This window comes from Oryza sativa, chromosome 2 (genome assembly GCF_034140825.1).
Source record: "Oryza sativa Japonica Group chromosome 2, ASM3414082v1".
Classification (NCBI taxonomy): Eukaryota; Viridiplantae; Streptophyta; class Magnoliopsida; order Poales; family Poaceae; genus Oryza; species Oryza sativa.
In genome coordinates this window covers 27,149,196-27,164,088 of record NC_089036.1, presented here as the reverse complement: position 1 = coordinate 27,164,088, position 14,893 = coordinate 27,149,196, and the positions used below count along the sequence as shown (strand labels likewise).

Genomic DNA, 14,893 nt, shown 5'->3' with positions numbered 1-14,893 from the left:
GAGACCGAAGAGACCGCAGAGTCAAAAACTCTGGAGTTTCGTTCCTTCCACAGCTGCCAAGAGACTAGTAGGACCAGAGAGTCGAAACCGGCATGAAGATGCTCAGGTAAGTATGCCCTAGAAAATGGCCACCAGTCCTAGAGCCAATTACCACAGGGTGGAGAGAGGGCAGCCCAACCAGAAGACGACAGCACACGGAGCCAGACTTGCCAAGCGAACACGCAGTCGAGCAGAATGTGGTTCGTCATCTCAAGCTCCTGAGCACAAAAGGAACAGACCGGGTGACTATCGATGCCACGCTTCTGGAGAAGATCAGTCATCCAGTAGCGCTGCTAAAATGCAAATCAGAGGAAGAACTTGCATTTAGCATGACCCTTCATGTGCCAGAGAAGATCAGAACAGGCAAAGGAACGCTAGCCATAGAAAAACGCGCCTGGTATGCCAAACACGCCGAGTAGCGCTGGTCACTTGTCCAACGCCAAACAAGCACCGTGACAGTCTCCTCTCCTGCGTGTCACAACATGTCTGGCGATGTGAACTTCTACGTATCGCAACCAAAAAAAATTTTTAAGTGTGAATATTTAATTTGTTTTTTATTACAATATTGTAGGTTTATGAAGTGATATATCACATATTAATATATATATCTTCTTAATTTTTTTTAAAAAAATCATAACAATTCGAGTGACACATAGATTAAAATAGTTTCCACTTTAGAAACTGTCTAGGAATGCAGCCCGTCGTCATTGGAATTCCATTTCAGTGATTCTTGCAGCGAGAAGAAGAACGAATTAAAATTCAATATATTCATTAGAGACATTTCATTTTCCATTTACTATATCCGTTGTAGTCTAGCTGGTTAGGATACTTGGCTCTCACCCAAGAGACCCGGGTTCGAGTCCCGGCAACGGAAAGTACTTTTTGCTGGCAGTATATTTTAAACTGCAAATAATTGTCTCCATTAGCGTGTTTAAACTGCAATTAATTGTCTTCATTAGCGTGTTTTGCCTGCAATTAGCTTGATAACTGCGAAAATTCTAATTAGGCGTTTTTCGATAGGATTTTTAAGTCTTCAATTATCCTCACACCGTGTATACATTAGCGTGTTTTGTCTTGCAATTAGCTTGATGACTGCGAAAATCTTAATTAGATTTAATAGTAATCTAATTAATACATGGTCCCATCTGTCATACACACACTGCGTCTTGGAGTCCGAGCTACAGCTGGCTACAAATCTGTAGCCCGCTGCTCTTCTCTCTCCTTATTTATCTCCTTAAAATATGCCTCCCCTATGTCGATTAGGCATGCTCCTCCCCTGCGCAACGCAGCCACGTGGTTCACACGGAGAGGGGGTGGCACAGTTTTTTTAATTCGTACGTATATAAACTTCATATATATGTATATTTTTCATAAGTCAATATTTTTATACGTAGAATTTTTTATGTATACATACATAAACTTTGTATTGATATAATACATATTTACATATGTATAAAGTTTATACGTGTATATACATATACATGCTATATGTATCGGGCGCCCGCATGACCTATTTACATGCACCATCGAACTGGATTGGTAACGAACCTCAGCGAGCTTCTCCACCATGGAGATATGAATTGAAAATTTGACGTCCCTCATGTCCCGCAGGATAGTACCACCTCCATCTTTAAATATTTTTTACGTGAAATTTGTTAAGTATTATTTATTTTATTGTGATTTAATTTGTTATTAAATGTATTTTAAGAATAACTTATATATTTGCATATCTGCAGTGAAATTAACTATGTAAGTACCTTTTTTTTTACTTATTTTATCATTAAATTTACTTTAAACATTATTTTTTTATCTTTACTAATTTATATTATTAAAGATCCTTTACATCTGGCTTTTTACAATAATATGTTCCTAGATGTTGCCTCAAACCTTTAGGAACACATGAATTGACCCTACTTGTAAAACTACTATAAATACTTACATTGGATGCATATACACAAACATATATCCCGATCACATAAAGCAAGTACACCTACAATATGTATACTAGATGGTACCCCGCGCATTGTTGCGGGATACATGAATAAAGTAAAAAATGGCACGTTTGGCAGGATCCTTAATAAAAAAGGATTCAGTAACCAACATAAGAATATTTAAATAATAATAAAGTAGCTATGGGTGATTGCTTCTTGGTGAACGAATTATGTTGGATACAGCTGAGTAGACCCACGCTGTTTATGAATTACAATCGATCATCACGTCAATGAACTTGGATGAAACAGTTCAAATAGAAGAAAAAGGTATAGTTTGCAAGGTAACACACTTGCAAATTGCAGAAATTCCCCAAGTTAAGTAAGACAACAACAGTGTTAAAATGTAATGAAAAATCAACCATGCTGATACTGATGTGCTCCACCATGCTGAAACTGATGCACTTGCCCCCCGAGCTAATATTGTTGTTCCTCCATTAAATTCTCCACCGTGACCATGATCTTGGCATTGACTTCTTCTTCAGACATGTGGATATAAAATTCGTGGTCCCACTAGGCGTGCCAATCTGTGTTGACGAAAAAAATCGAACACACCGGCCTAGGAGATCTGCTTAGCTCCTGTGCAGGACCAAAGATTGATGAGATGCGGGCGTGCCAGTCAGTTTGCTCCTGCAACTGACAAGATATGCAAATAGTAGATCTAAACAGCCGATCGGCTGACAAGCCGATGGAGTAGTTCCAGCCGATAGCTGATAATAGCCGATACCGATACCAGCCGATAGCGATAGGGTTTAAGCAATCGGCTATAAGTCCAATGTGGATAATGATATAAAGGCAATCGGCTGATGATAATATAATATAGCAATATAATCCAGTAGAAACCAATCGGCTAACAATATGAAATAGTAGAACAAATATTGATCCGAAGGTTAAAGCACACATCAGCTGGAGGTCCGATGTCATAAGATCCACAAGATTAGATTAAACATTGAAACCTTTGTTGCCATCGGCTAAATCTAACTTATATGTATGTGCAATCCCTACAAGCCGATGCAACGTCCAGATAACTTATCGGCTAGCACCCCGATAAAACATTAGCATGAACCTATCGACTTAACAAGACTTATATTATCAACAACAATCTAGTAGATCGAACCTAACCGATGCAGCACGAGATTGTATATGATAATCTAATACTCGATGAGCCGATAGATCTGTCTAATGTGATGGATATAACAAATCTATTTAGAACATTATAATTGTAGAGATATATCGGCTAAGACAGGAGATCAGACCTAACCGAGACAGTCCCAACTAAACCGATGCATCTCTAAACACAATGCAATTAGAGATAGAATTGAGATATCAGGTAGGCAAATATATCAACCAAACCAGAGCGATCCAAGAGATCGAATCGATGCAGCCTTGAACAACACCAACGTAGTCGACAGATTCACCAGGGCCCGACAGAACATAGGACTTACCCCTTCGCTGGAGATCGAAAGCCGATGCAGCCCTGCGTTAGGTGCCCAAGTTCCGCCGGAAGATAAGTAAAAACCTCAGGGAAGAGGGTGGCGATGCGCCGAGAGTATTATTGATCGATAGATTGATAGATTACAATGACCCCGGGTGTACATATTTATACCCATAGGGAGATACTAGTCCTTGTCGGACAAGAAAGAAACTAAAAAGGAAAAGATAAAGTCCTTATCGGACACTAAACACACTTTCCTAAAGATAAAAGAAAACTAATAAACTATGCCTAATTAATAGATAACTGTCATGTCGCATCCTTCTTGAACTCGAACTCTTCTAGATAAGCTTCCTTTGATTGATCCGACTCCACCAAGAACACGACATCGTGGCGACTTGACTCCCATCGGCTGATTCTCGAACTTTGAAGCCGATACTGACTCTAAACCGATGGTAACTTTGGGATTACCAAATTTCACTGTTAACACATGCCCCCAAATTTTGGAGTATGAGGACTTATGCTTCAAAATTATCTTCTGTCTCGCCTTGATAACTCCAAAACCGATCTTCATTTGCTTCTTGCAATCGGCTTTCATGAGCTGATACTGATGTGCTCCACCATGCTAAAACTGATGCACTTGCCCCCCGAGCCAATATTGTTGTTCCTCCATTAAATTCTCCACCGTGACTATGATCTTAGCATTGACTTCTTCTTCAGACATGTGGATATAAAATTTGTGGTCCCACCAGGCGTGCTAATATGTGTTGACGAAAAAAATCGAACACACCGGCCTAGGAGATCTGCTTAGCTCCTGTGCAGGTACAAAGATTGATGAGATGCGGGCGTGCCAGTCAGTTTGATCCTGCAACTGACAAGATATGCAAATAGTAGATCTAAACAGCCGATCGGCTGACAAGCCGATGGAGTAGTTCCAGCCGATAGCCGATAATAGCCGATACCGATACCAGCCAATAGCGATAGGGTTTAAGCAATCGGCTATAAGTCCAATGTGGATAATGATATAAAGGCAATCGGTTGATGATAATATAATATAGCAATATAATCCAGTAGAAACCAATCGGCTAACAATATAAAATAGTAGAACAAATATTGATCCGAAGGTTAAAGCACACATCAGCTGGAGGTCCGATGTCATAAGATCCACAAGATTAGATTAAATAGTGAAACCTTTGTTGCCATCGGCTAAATCCAACTTATATGTATATGCAATCCCTACAAGCCGATGCAACGTCCAGATAACTTATCGGCTAGTACCCCGATAAAACATTAGCATGAACCTATCGACTTAACAAGACTTATATTATCAACAACAATCTAGTAGATCGAACCTAACCGATGCAGCACGAGATTGTATATGATAATCTAATACTCGATGAGCCGATAGATCTATCTAATGTGATAGATATAACAAATCTATTTAGAACAGCATTATGATTGTAGAGATATATCGGCTAAGACAGGAGATCATACCTAACCGAGACAGTCCCAACTAAACCGATGCGTCTCTAAACACAATGCAATTAGAGATAGAATTGAGATATCAGGTAGACAAATATATCAACCAAACCAGAGCGATCCAAGAGATCGAATCGATGCAGCCTTGAACAATACCAACGTAGCCGACAGATTCACCAGGGCCCGACAGAACGTAGGACTTACCCCTTCGCTGGAGATCGAAAGCCGATGCAGCCCTGCGTCAGGTGCCAAAGTTCCGCCGGAAGATAAGTAAAAACCTTAGGGAAGAGGGTGGCGATGCGCCGAGAGTATTATTGATCGATAGATTGATAGATTACAATGACCCCGGGTGTACATATTTATACCCATAGGGAGATACTAGTCCTTGTCGGACAAGAAAGAAACTAAAAAGGAAAAGATAAAGTCCTTATCGGACACTAAACACACTTTCCTAAAGATAAAAGGAAACTAATAAACTATGCCTAATTAATAGATAACTGTCATGTCGCATCTTTCTTGAACTCGAACTCTTCTAGATAAGCTTCCTTTGATTGATCCAACTCCACCAAGAACACGACATCGTGGCGACTTGACTCCCATCGGCTGATTCTCGAACTTTGAAGCCGATACTGACTCTAAACCGATGGTAACTTTGGGATTACCAAATTTTACTGTTAACAGTACCCATTTCAACTGTTGATGACAAATCCTATGGTTAAAAATTTGAAAGTTTTGAGCCTTAAAAACTGTCGACAGATTATTAGCTAGTTCCAATTCTAATTAGGCATGCTCCTCCCCCGCGCGTCGCAGCCATGTGTTGCACGGAGAGAGGGGTGGCAGTCTTTTTCGGTTTTTTTAATTCGTACGTATATAAACTTTGTATACGTGTATATTTTTATACGCCAATATTTTTTATACATATAATTATTTATATATACATACATAAACTTTATATTGATATAATACATATGTATATAAACTTTGTATTATACCAATACAAGTATACATATACATATACAAAGTTTTTATACGAATATATATTTTTATACATAAAAAATACATATACATAAAATTTATATTATACATATACGTTGTCTATACGTATATATACACTTTATATACATATTATAAGTATCGGGCGCCTGCCCGACCTATTTACATGCACCATCGAACTGGACTGGTAACGAACATCAGCAAGCTTCTCCACCGTGGCGATATGAATAAAAAAATTGACGTTCCTCACCTCCCGCAGAATAGTACCACCTCCATTTTTGAATATATCTTTTTGACATGAAATTTGTTAAGTATTATTTATTTTATTGTGATTTGATTTGTTAAGAATGGCTTATACATTTGCATATCTGCAGTAAAATTAGCTATGAAGTAAGTTTCATTTATTTTGCTTTAACTTATTTTATCATTCAGTTTACTTTAAACATTATTTTTTTATCTTTACTAATTTGCATTATTAAAGATCCTTTATATCTGGCGTGATTTTTTTATGTTTACAATAAATTTAAATAAAACGTATAGCTAAATATTATGTTTAAAAGTTAAGAACGTCGTATATTTAGAGTAATATATAGTGTAGAAATGCAAGAAAAAAACATATATAGGCACACATATAGCTTGTCTAATTGCAGTGAACACAAGGACAAAATCAACTTGCATATATACATTTTGGAAGCAGCAAATTAAATAATCGGTTAGTTACAAAATAGAAAAAATAAAAGGAAAAAAATAAAAATAAAAAGCAAGGCTCCTCAAAGAATCGTACAGTAAGGAAACCTTTTAGAATCAAGCTTGCTAGCCTATTAATTTACAGTCCCCCAAGCAATACGTCCCTAGATGTTGCCTCAAACCTTTAGGAACACATGAATTGACCCTACTTGTAAATACTTACATTGGATGTATATACACATACATATATCCCGATCACATAAAGCATTGATATAGTACGTACACCTACAATATGTATATATATATATGGATTAGATTAGCACTAATTAATTAATTAATTAATTTCTTAGTTCATTAGTCGGCATGACCTCCTTGTCATGACCAGGTCACTCTTGAGTGTTCTTTTCTTTGCTCTCTGATGAAATTCCGATGCCAACCTGCAGCCAGGGCAACGACTCCCCTGCCACTTTCATGTCCTTGAGGTCGCCGATCTTGGCTCTCTTGGCGCTCGTGCTGTCCGCTTCATCGTCCTCCGTGGTCACGCCGCCGGCCGCGTCGTTGATGCGGCTGCTCGTCGCGGTGGTCTTGTTCACGTGGCTCCCGTTGCTGTGCCCTGTCCAGGACTGCAGGTACACCGACGCCGCCGCGTTGAGGCAGAGTGCGCCGTCGTTGAGAGCGGCGACCTGCTGCTGCTGCTGCTGCCTGGCCGCGACCGCTTCTGCCAGTGGGTTCGTCGGCACGTTAAGGTCTAGTATCCGCTGGTCGGTAGGGTCGAATATTGGGCGCCCGAGCGTGAGCTGGTGGCACATGGCGGCCATCATGGCGTGGTCTTGGGCGACGGGCTGGAGCTTCGTGAGCGGGTCCGTTGCGCCCGACGTCAGCCAGTGGCATCGCTTGTGGCCGCCGAGCGCTTGCCCCGACGTGAACACCCGGTGGCAGATGGAGCACTCGTGCACCTTCCCCTTCTTCTTGAACGGTGAGACGGCGGATGGCGCCAACGGTGTCGGCGCGAAGTCCTCGACCGACATCATCATGGCCATATCCGTCGACGAAGCTCCGGCGAGGACAATTTCACCTGCGCCAACGCCGCTTGCCGCTGCCTTGCCGTCAGCATCAGCACTGGCACCGATCGTGTTTGCATCCATGCTGATATCGCTGGTGATGACATGAGAGGTGGTGGCCCTGGTATTGTCATGAGGAGCGGCTGAGACGTGTTGCTGCTGAGTCTGAGTCTGACTAGTCTCGTTGCGGCTGCTCTCGAGCTTCGCGGCGAAGCATCCTTTCACCTTCTTGTGGCTGGCACGGTGCCCGCCAAGAGCCTGGTGCGATGTAAACACCTTCTTGCATGCCTTGCACTCGAACATGCCACGTGGCACGGTCGAGATGTGCTGTGGCACCACTTGCGGAGCGATCACTGTCATCTGAGCCATCATGGGGGCTGCCATCGAGATTGGCTGCGGCACCAAGAACCTGTTCCTCTCCTCGTCCTTGCTACCTGATGCGCAGGACTCTTGGTCCGCGTCGTCGACGACGATGGCTGGCTGTGCAACACGCGACGATGATGACGAAGAAGAAGAGAGCATCACGAGAAAGTTGGCGAGGTCTTCCTCTTCGGTAGACGGAGCCGGCAGCTGTAGCTCGGACACGGAGCCGGTCCCGACGGCCATCACTTTAGCACGGCGCGAGCGCTTCCCTTTCGACCACCCGCCCGCAGCCAGTGTGAGGTCGTCCCCCTCCTCCTCCTCCTCGCCGTCGTTTTCGTCGCCACCGTCGTGAAGCGGCGGCGAACGGAGCGAGACGTCGAGGCGACCGTCCTCCTCGTCAAGGCCGCACCTGCCATGATCCAGCAACGTCTTCCACGACGTGAACTCCTTCCCGCAGTTCTCGCATGTCCTGCAGTTCCTTGGCCGCCCGGGATTGGTCCGCAGCGCGTACATACGTTTCGTCGTCGTCGTCGTCGGGCTCCCGGCTGCCTCCGACGGCTCGCCACCACCATCGCACGGTGACAGCGAATGATCATCATCGCGGCCGTCGTCGTCGTCCATCGTGTCGTTGTCGTCGCCGATGCCGTGCGCCCTCATGTGGCCGCCGAGCGCGCGACCGCACATGAACCCCTTCTTGCACACCTTGCAGTGGTGCCTGTACGTCAGAGGAGGAGGAGGAGGCTGCGGCGGCGGTGGCGGGACCAGCCGCAGCGACTGCGGCGGCGGCGGCGGCCGATGGCTCCCCGCGACGACCATCGCCATGATCGCGCGCGGTCGATCGACGACGCTTTATTTGGGCAGTGGGCAGGCATGCGGGGCCGGTGCGGTCGAGATCGATCGCTGAAATCCAAATGGAGACGGCGAGGGACGTTATATATGGGAGCCCGACACGGCGCTACTAAAGATAGTGGCAGTGGAGCACTAGAATAGGCATGCGTCCGTGGAGCTAAACCAGCTACTTGAACGGGATGCCGTGGTTTCGATCAGTTGTTACCACTGCATGCGGGGCCACCACTCTAATCTGTTTGCTTTCTTGCGAACGCATCTTTTGAACCCGACAGTTGCGGCTGGCCCGTGACCCCGTGTCACTCCTCTCCACATGCAGATAACATGGTCAAACTTTTTAGATTTTTAACGGCAAAGTTATTCCCTCCGTACCATTTTAAATGTAATCTTGAGTCTCCGTATTCAACTTTAATCATTTGTCTTATTTAATTTTTTAAAAAAATTGAAAAACATGGGTCACTTATAAAGTACTATTCATGTGTTATTATACTAGTAGCTGTGGACAGAAGTACTATTTAAATGTAATCTGGAGTTTCCGTGTTCAACTTTAATTATCCGTCTTATTTAATTTTTTTAGAAAAATTAAAAAACATAAGCCACTTATAAAGTACTATTCATGTGTTATTATACTGGCTGGGATGTTATATTCCATTATCTAAAAAAAATGTGTTATTATACTAGTAGCTGTGGACAAAAGTACTACTTCTCCCCCCTAATATAAGTGATTTTAACATTTTTCTTGCACTGTTTGACCATTCGTCTTATTAAAAAAATTAGAATTATTATTTGTTTTATTTGTGACTTACTTTATTATCCAAATTACTTTAATTACAACTCTTCGTTTTTTTATATTTGCATAAATTTTTTAATAAGACAAGTGACCAAACTATTGATGTAAAATGTCAAAATCTATTATTTTAGACTACGGAGGGAGTACCATACCAGTACGATAAAGTACGGTAAAGTACTACTACCAGCTGTGGACAGAAGAAAATAAGATGACCAAAATGCGGTATGCAGAAACACACAGAGGGTAGTTCTGGGCCAAAATTGAGGGTAGTTTTGGCCCAGATAAACCTCCTCCAAGAAAACCAAGTCCAGCAGCCCATATTTCTCATATCGGCCCATGAAGCTAGATCCAGACGCTTAGTCGAGCCTTCGATCCTCTCGGGTGGGTCTACGGCGCGTTCGTTCTCTCTCCATCCATTCACGCGATTGACGCGAGCGAGGGACGACGACTCCGACGATCTTACTCCGGCGAGGCGAGACGACGGCGACTGCCGACCGGCGAGTTCGCTCCATCTTCCCCAGAGAACCCCCTCATTCTCCCTCCGGCGAGCTTTCTTCGACGGAGAAGACGAGACGCGGACGAGCGACCTCCCTCCGGCGACGACAACAGCCTACTCCGGCGAGCCCCCTCCTCCCTACGGTGAGTCCCCTTCTCCTCCCTCCGGTGAGCCGCTACCGCCTCGCCGCGCGCCCTTGTCCGCCGCCCACCGCCGGTCCGCCGCCTCCCAGACCATCCCTCTAAGCCCCGATCCCCCACTTCCCCCTCCCAAGCGCCACCCTCCCCCCACCCCCACATCCCCTTCGCACTCACGCGCAGCGCCCGTTGACCGCGCCGCTGTCAATTCGCCGCCCTCGGCTGTCGCGGGGTCGCGCGGTCGCGGGATCGCGCCACCGCCCTTGGCCGTCGCGGGGTCGAGCCGCTGCCGTCGGCCGTCGAGCTACCCCGAGAGGCCGAGAAACCCTAAGGTAATTGTTGTTTGCTTCAGTGGTGCTGTGATTTAGGATTATTGGGAACATCTTTTCCATTTGAAGCCATGGATGGTTGATTGATTGATTGCCAGTGAATCCAGTTGTAGTAAATGTAGATCGAAAGGGCATCACTAGGGAACAATAGAAATTATAACCATATGTTTCACCAATTGAACTTTGATTTTTGAACCTTGTGAAGCTTTGTACAATTGTTCTTTTGTATAATTATAGTGCATATGTTTTTAAGAAAGTATGAAATGACTAGTACTGAATTTAGATCCTCCACTATATATTATCCAACTAGTAGTTTAGAACTACATGAAATTAAACATATTAGGCTTTGGGTTATAAAAAAAAAATCACCCCTTCCCATTTCGAATACCCAACCTCAAAATCCTGGGTATGCCCCACCTCTAACCCACAAGCCACAGGCGTAGGGTGCCGGCCGGTGGCCACCACACGCACGCCCAGCCCCAGCCCTGTGATCGAATCAACTATGGTTGTGATTTGTGCATGTGAACAACTTGGTAGTTTAATGTTAAATGTTGTTGCCATTGTAGAATTGGTAGGACTTGATGAATCATTTGGCTTTATTTTTAGGGCACACTTGATGTTGATGATTTGTCATTGGATGTACAAATGATCTGTCTCTCAGTCTTTGCAAAGCAGACCACATGTTATTTCATGGTTCATATATGGTTCATGGTCCCAATGAAATGATTGGTGAGCTTGTCAAAGTAAATGTAAGACCATCGAGAGTATTGACTGATAGTTTGATGCTATGCTTCTTTTTTTTTTTTTTGCTACTGTACCAGTCACTTATTTTGCTATCTTTTGTGAAAGGGTACAAGCACAACTAGAATAGCTTATCTGTTGATTTTTTTTTCCTATTTGCACTATAATCTAGCCCATTTCTTCGTATTTTTGGTAACAAATCTTGTCTTAGTCAGTGAATGTCTGTGATGGTCCATTCAGATATTAGGATGGATAAGGTGACTCAAGCTGTTGAGAACCTAAAGGAGGAATGGAATCAAGCTGTTGCACAGCTTGAAGGGTGCATTGCTGCAATTGAATCATGTGGGAAGATGGGAAAGGGGACAGAGGAAGCAAGTTCACTTCCTAGGTTAAACGGTTCTGCACAGGATGCACTGCAATTGCTCAATTCACTACAGTGCAGACTTGATCCTCTGGCAGAGCAGCTACCCACTTTTGAAGAAGTACAGTCTGGCCAAGCAACCCTGCAGTCATGGAAGGAACAGTATCAGAAGTAAGATATTCTCTAGGCCACTTCCCCTCTGGTAATCCCCCTAGTCATTTTGTTTTGTTTTTTTTTTATCAGCTGGTATCTGTTTGCAGGCTGCGCATGAGGCTGAGAAATGCTAACTTACAAGCAAATGCAAACATTAAAAAAGCTGCTCAAGAAGAGGTGTGTAATTTTTCTTAAGAGTGGTAAATTAGCTTGATTGTTAATTGCCTCGGCGATGCATCCTTCTTTGTAAGTTAATGTGCTCTCACTTCTAGTTGCTCTTTCTCTAGAGGGAGCTTCTTCTAGGGGGTGGAGAAGAATCTACCATCCGCAGGCGTAATCTACAGTAAGTTAGTTGTCCCAAGGTTTCCATTAATTCTATATTTGAGAATATTTGAGAAACTGGCTGCTCTGCGTGTTGCATGATATGTTCAGTTTACATGGTTGTTCATTGTGAGTATAGCATGTGGAGAAGACACAGTCACTTGTTATTTTAATTAAATATTTCTTTTTATAATCTATACTAAAAAAACGTTTTGTTTACTGCTTCTATTATATGGGCAGGAGTCTTGTACTGTCAAAATCGAACAAACATTTGATTTTGAAGCTTGCAGAATAGTAAATACTAACTCACCTAATGATTTAGGACAAAGGCTGGGATGACATCGGCTGCAGAAAGTATAACCGAGAGCCTCCGCCGATCTCGCCAGTTGATGGTCCAGGTTAGTGCACCTGTTTTCAATTGATATTTTATATGCTAATGAATTTTTGCTCTTAAATTTTAATCTAACTACTATACATGTTTACAGGAAGTGGAAAGAAGTGCAAATACCTTGGCAACATTTGGTATGTTTCTTGTGTTCCTAACTAAATCTGTGTACAAGAGCCAAGAGGCGCAGTTGTAATTTTATTCTAACTATTAAGGCGAAGTTGTAAGCGAACTTTAAAATTATGCAGATGAATCAACAAGTGTTCTTCGTAAGGCTGAAGGTGAATATCAAGGACACCGCTCTTTGCTGATGCGTACTCGTGGTTTGCTATCTACAATGCAACGGCAAGATGTTCTTGATAGGTAAGTATCTTCCACCAATCTTTCGTATGGATTGGAGATGTATGATGTGGGCCATGTGGCCATGCGGTAAAAATTATGTTTTCCGATCAATAAAGATCATACAAACCACATCTTCACATAATGCATGTGTCAACTGCCATTCACCTTTTTTCCACCTCTGGATGAACTCCTCACCTTGTTGCAGATCATCTTTCATTAGATGGCAATTAACCGTTGTAATCTAGCCTACTACTGCAGAAAATACATATCTTATAAGACTTTATTAGGATCGCCCAGTTGGCCAGTTCTCTCTTATCAGACTGATACTGCAAAATGCATTGACCCAGAAAATGCATTTGGTGTGGCCAGGGTGCATTCTCTTAATTATCTTTGTTCGAAGGAGTACACAAGACAGTCCAATAAGATCCTGTGCATAGATATTGCATTACTCATTCTTAATACTTTCATTTGGAAACACTAGTAAAATACTTGTGCGATGCGATGATTTATTTAACATAAAACATGATTATGAGTTCTCTTGGTAAAAAAAAATCCTGCCTCATGTGTGAAAAAGCAATGCTCTTCATCTTAAAAGGCAAAAGTAAAAGAGTGAAGCTTCTTGTCTTGCTCAAATTTCAAATGGATGGTACACTGAAGAGAGCAATCAAATTGCTCATGTGGGGTCAACCAATCCCATGGGCCCACATGTTGGTGGTGGTGAGGGCAGACTCACCACCACCACTAGTCTTTTATAAGAAAATATACTAGCATATTACCCGTGCGTTGCAACAGGATTTTAATCAACGAAAATTATCATTAACCTCGTTGTTACCATTATTTTCTGTATACATCTCTTAAAAAGTTAGGGAGTTGGTGGTGGTTGCAGATTCACCACTCACCACCACCACTATTCCTTTTTAAAGGAGTATAGATAGAAATGCTCTTCTCTTTTAAAAAAAGGTGGAACCAAATGCGCATTTGATTTACCAATTACGTTACTTGATGATTCCAATTTTCTTATCTGCCAAACAAGTTTCTGCCGGTGCAATACTTAGTATTAATACTATTTTCTGGGTTGTACCAATTGCTAATTGGCTTTCTTTACCAGGATCATCCTTACCATTGGTTTTCTCATTTTCTCCTTGGCGGTGCTATATGTTGTCTCGAGACGTATTGGCCTGTTGACACTGCAAAGGAAGCTGGCCGATGCCATCAGATCAGGCTCAATATCAGCTGAAGACGTTGTAGCAAAAGTCAAGAATGTGCCTGTCCCAGCACCTGCTGCTCCTGCTCCTGCTCCTCCTATTTATGATGAACTATGATTTACTTTTGTGTATTGTTTGTACATGTAGATTCAGAAGAAAATATTCACCATCATTGTCAGTTTTATATAGTAAACTTTAAAAATTCTGATTAAGGTCTCTATTAACTTTTTTTACCGAGGAAATGCAGGAGCTGTGTCATGTGTTTCAAGTAATATTTGCAAATGGAGGATATGATTGGGGACGGATGTTGTTCTCAGCCTTCTTCGGTTAAAAAATGTGTTGATTGCACAGTTTTCCAATCTCTTGAAGGAACTAATTTTGACTCAAACGGTATTTACTGGTATTGCGCATCCATCTGTTCGACATGTAATACCAGCGAATGTAAGGCTAGTTTCTATTGCCAAAATGTATTTCCTTCTATAACCTTAGCGTGATCAGTAAACTGGAGTGAAGTTTTGACAAAAGCCAAAATAAACACGGTGTTTTTCAGAACTTGTTTGACTTTCTATTGTTGTAGGAGAGTATATATCCTGCTAGCTTGGTAGGTGCAGATCTCATACTGAAATTCAGGATTCAGGTCTTGCAAAAAATTGCTGGGAATAGGATGAAGCGGCAGAAGTCGTGCAATGGATGTTGCAACACTTAGTCAGACTGCTGTTGATCAACTGATTTGATTATTTCAAGC

The 14,893-nt window shown here is 42.6% G+C and overlaps 2 protein-coding genes and 1 non-coding gene across 5 annotated transcripts; 2 read left to right on the top strand and 1 right to left on the bottom strand.

Moving 5' to 3' along the window:
* The first annotated feature begins 840 nt into the window (after positions 1-840).
* Positions 841-913, top strand: TRNAE-CUC (transfer RNA glutamic acid (anticodon CUC)). Its single transcript has one exon. It is a non-coding gene; the product is annotated as a tRNA-Glu (tRNA).
* Positions 914-6,595: 5,682 nt separating this feature from the next.
* Positions 6,596-8,945, bottom strand: LOC4330215 (uncharacterized). Its single transcript, XM_015769416.3, has one exon. It carries the CDS (start codon positions 8,862-8,864, stop codon positions 7,005-7,007), a length of 1,860 nt encoding a protein of 619 aa, XP_015624902.1. The 5' UTR covers positions 8,865-8,945; the 3' UTR covers positions 6,596-7,004.
* A 1,122-nt stretch (positions 8,946-10,067) lies between these two features.
* On the top strand, positions 10,068-14,449 carry LOC4330214 (uncharacterized). Of its 3 annotated transcripts, XM_066307716.1 has the most exons (9): positions 10,068-10,643; positions 11,247-11,389; positions 11,622-11,913; positions 12,003-12,072; positions 12,183-12,238; positions 12,539-12,614; positions 12,702-12,738; positions 12,850-12,964; positions 14,052-14,449. In XM_066307716.1, exons 3-9 carry the CDS (start codon positions 11,630-11,632, stop codon positions 14,263-14,265), a joined length of 852 nt encoding a protein of 283 aa, XP_066163813.1. In that variant the 5' UTR covers positions 10,068-10,643; positions 11,247-11,389; positions 11,622-11,629; the 3' UTR covers positions 14,266-14,449. The 3 variants fall into 3 exon arrangements, with proteins under 3 accessions (XP_066163813.1, XP_015623274.1, XP_015623273.1); XM_015767788.3 differs by lacking the exon at positions 11,247-11,389 and having other exon boundaries at positions 10,068-10,317; XM_015767787.3 differs by lacking the exon at positions 11,247-11,389.
* The last annotated feature ends 444 nt before the right edge of the window (positions 14,450-14,893 follow it).

What these genes read in the sequence shown, in the direction of transcription:
- LOC4330215 (XM_015769416.3), bottom strand. Translation starts at nt 8,864, where the DNA reads ATGGCGATGGTCGTCGCGGGGAGCCATCGGCCGCCGCCGCCGCCGCAG.
- LOC4330214 (XM_015767788.3), top strand. Translation starts at nt 11,630, where the DNA reads ATGGATAAGGTGACTCAAGCTGTTGAGAACCTAAAGGAGGAATGGAAT. An exon ending in ATCCGCAGGCGTAATCTACA is followed by an intron (nt 12,239 to 12,538) that starts GTAAGTTAGTTG and finishes CTAATGATTTAG; the next exon opens with GACAAAGGCTGGGATGACAT. An exon ending in CTCGCCAGTTGATGGTCCAG is followed by an intron (nt 12,615 to 12,701) that starts GTTAGTGCACCT and finishes ACATGTTTACAG; the next exon opens with GAAGTGGAAAGAAGTGCAAA.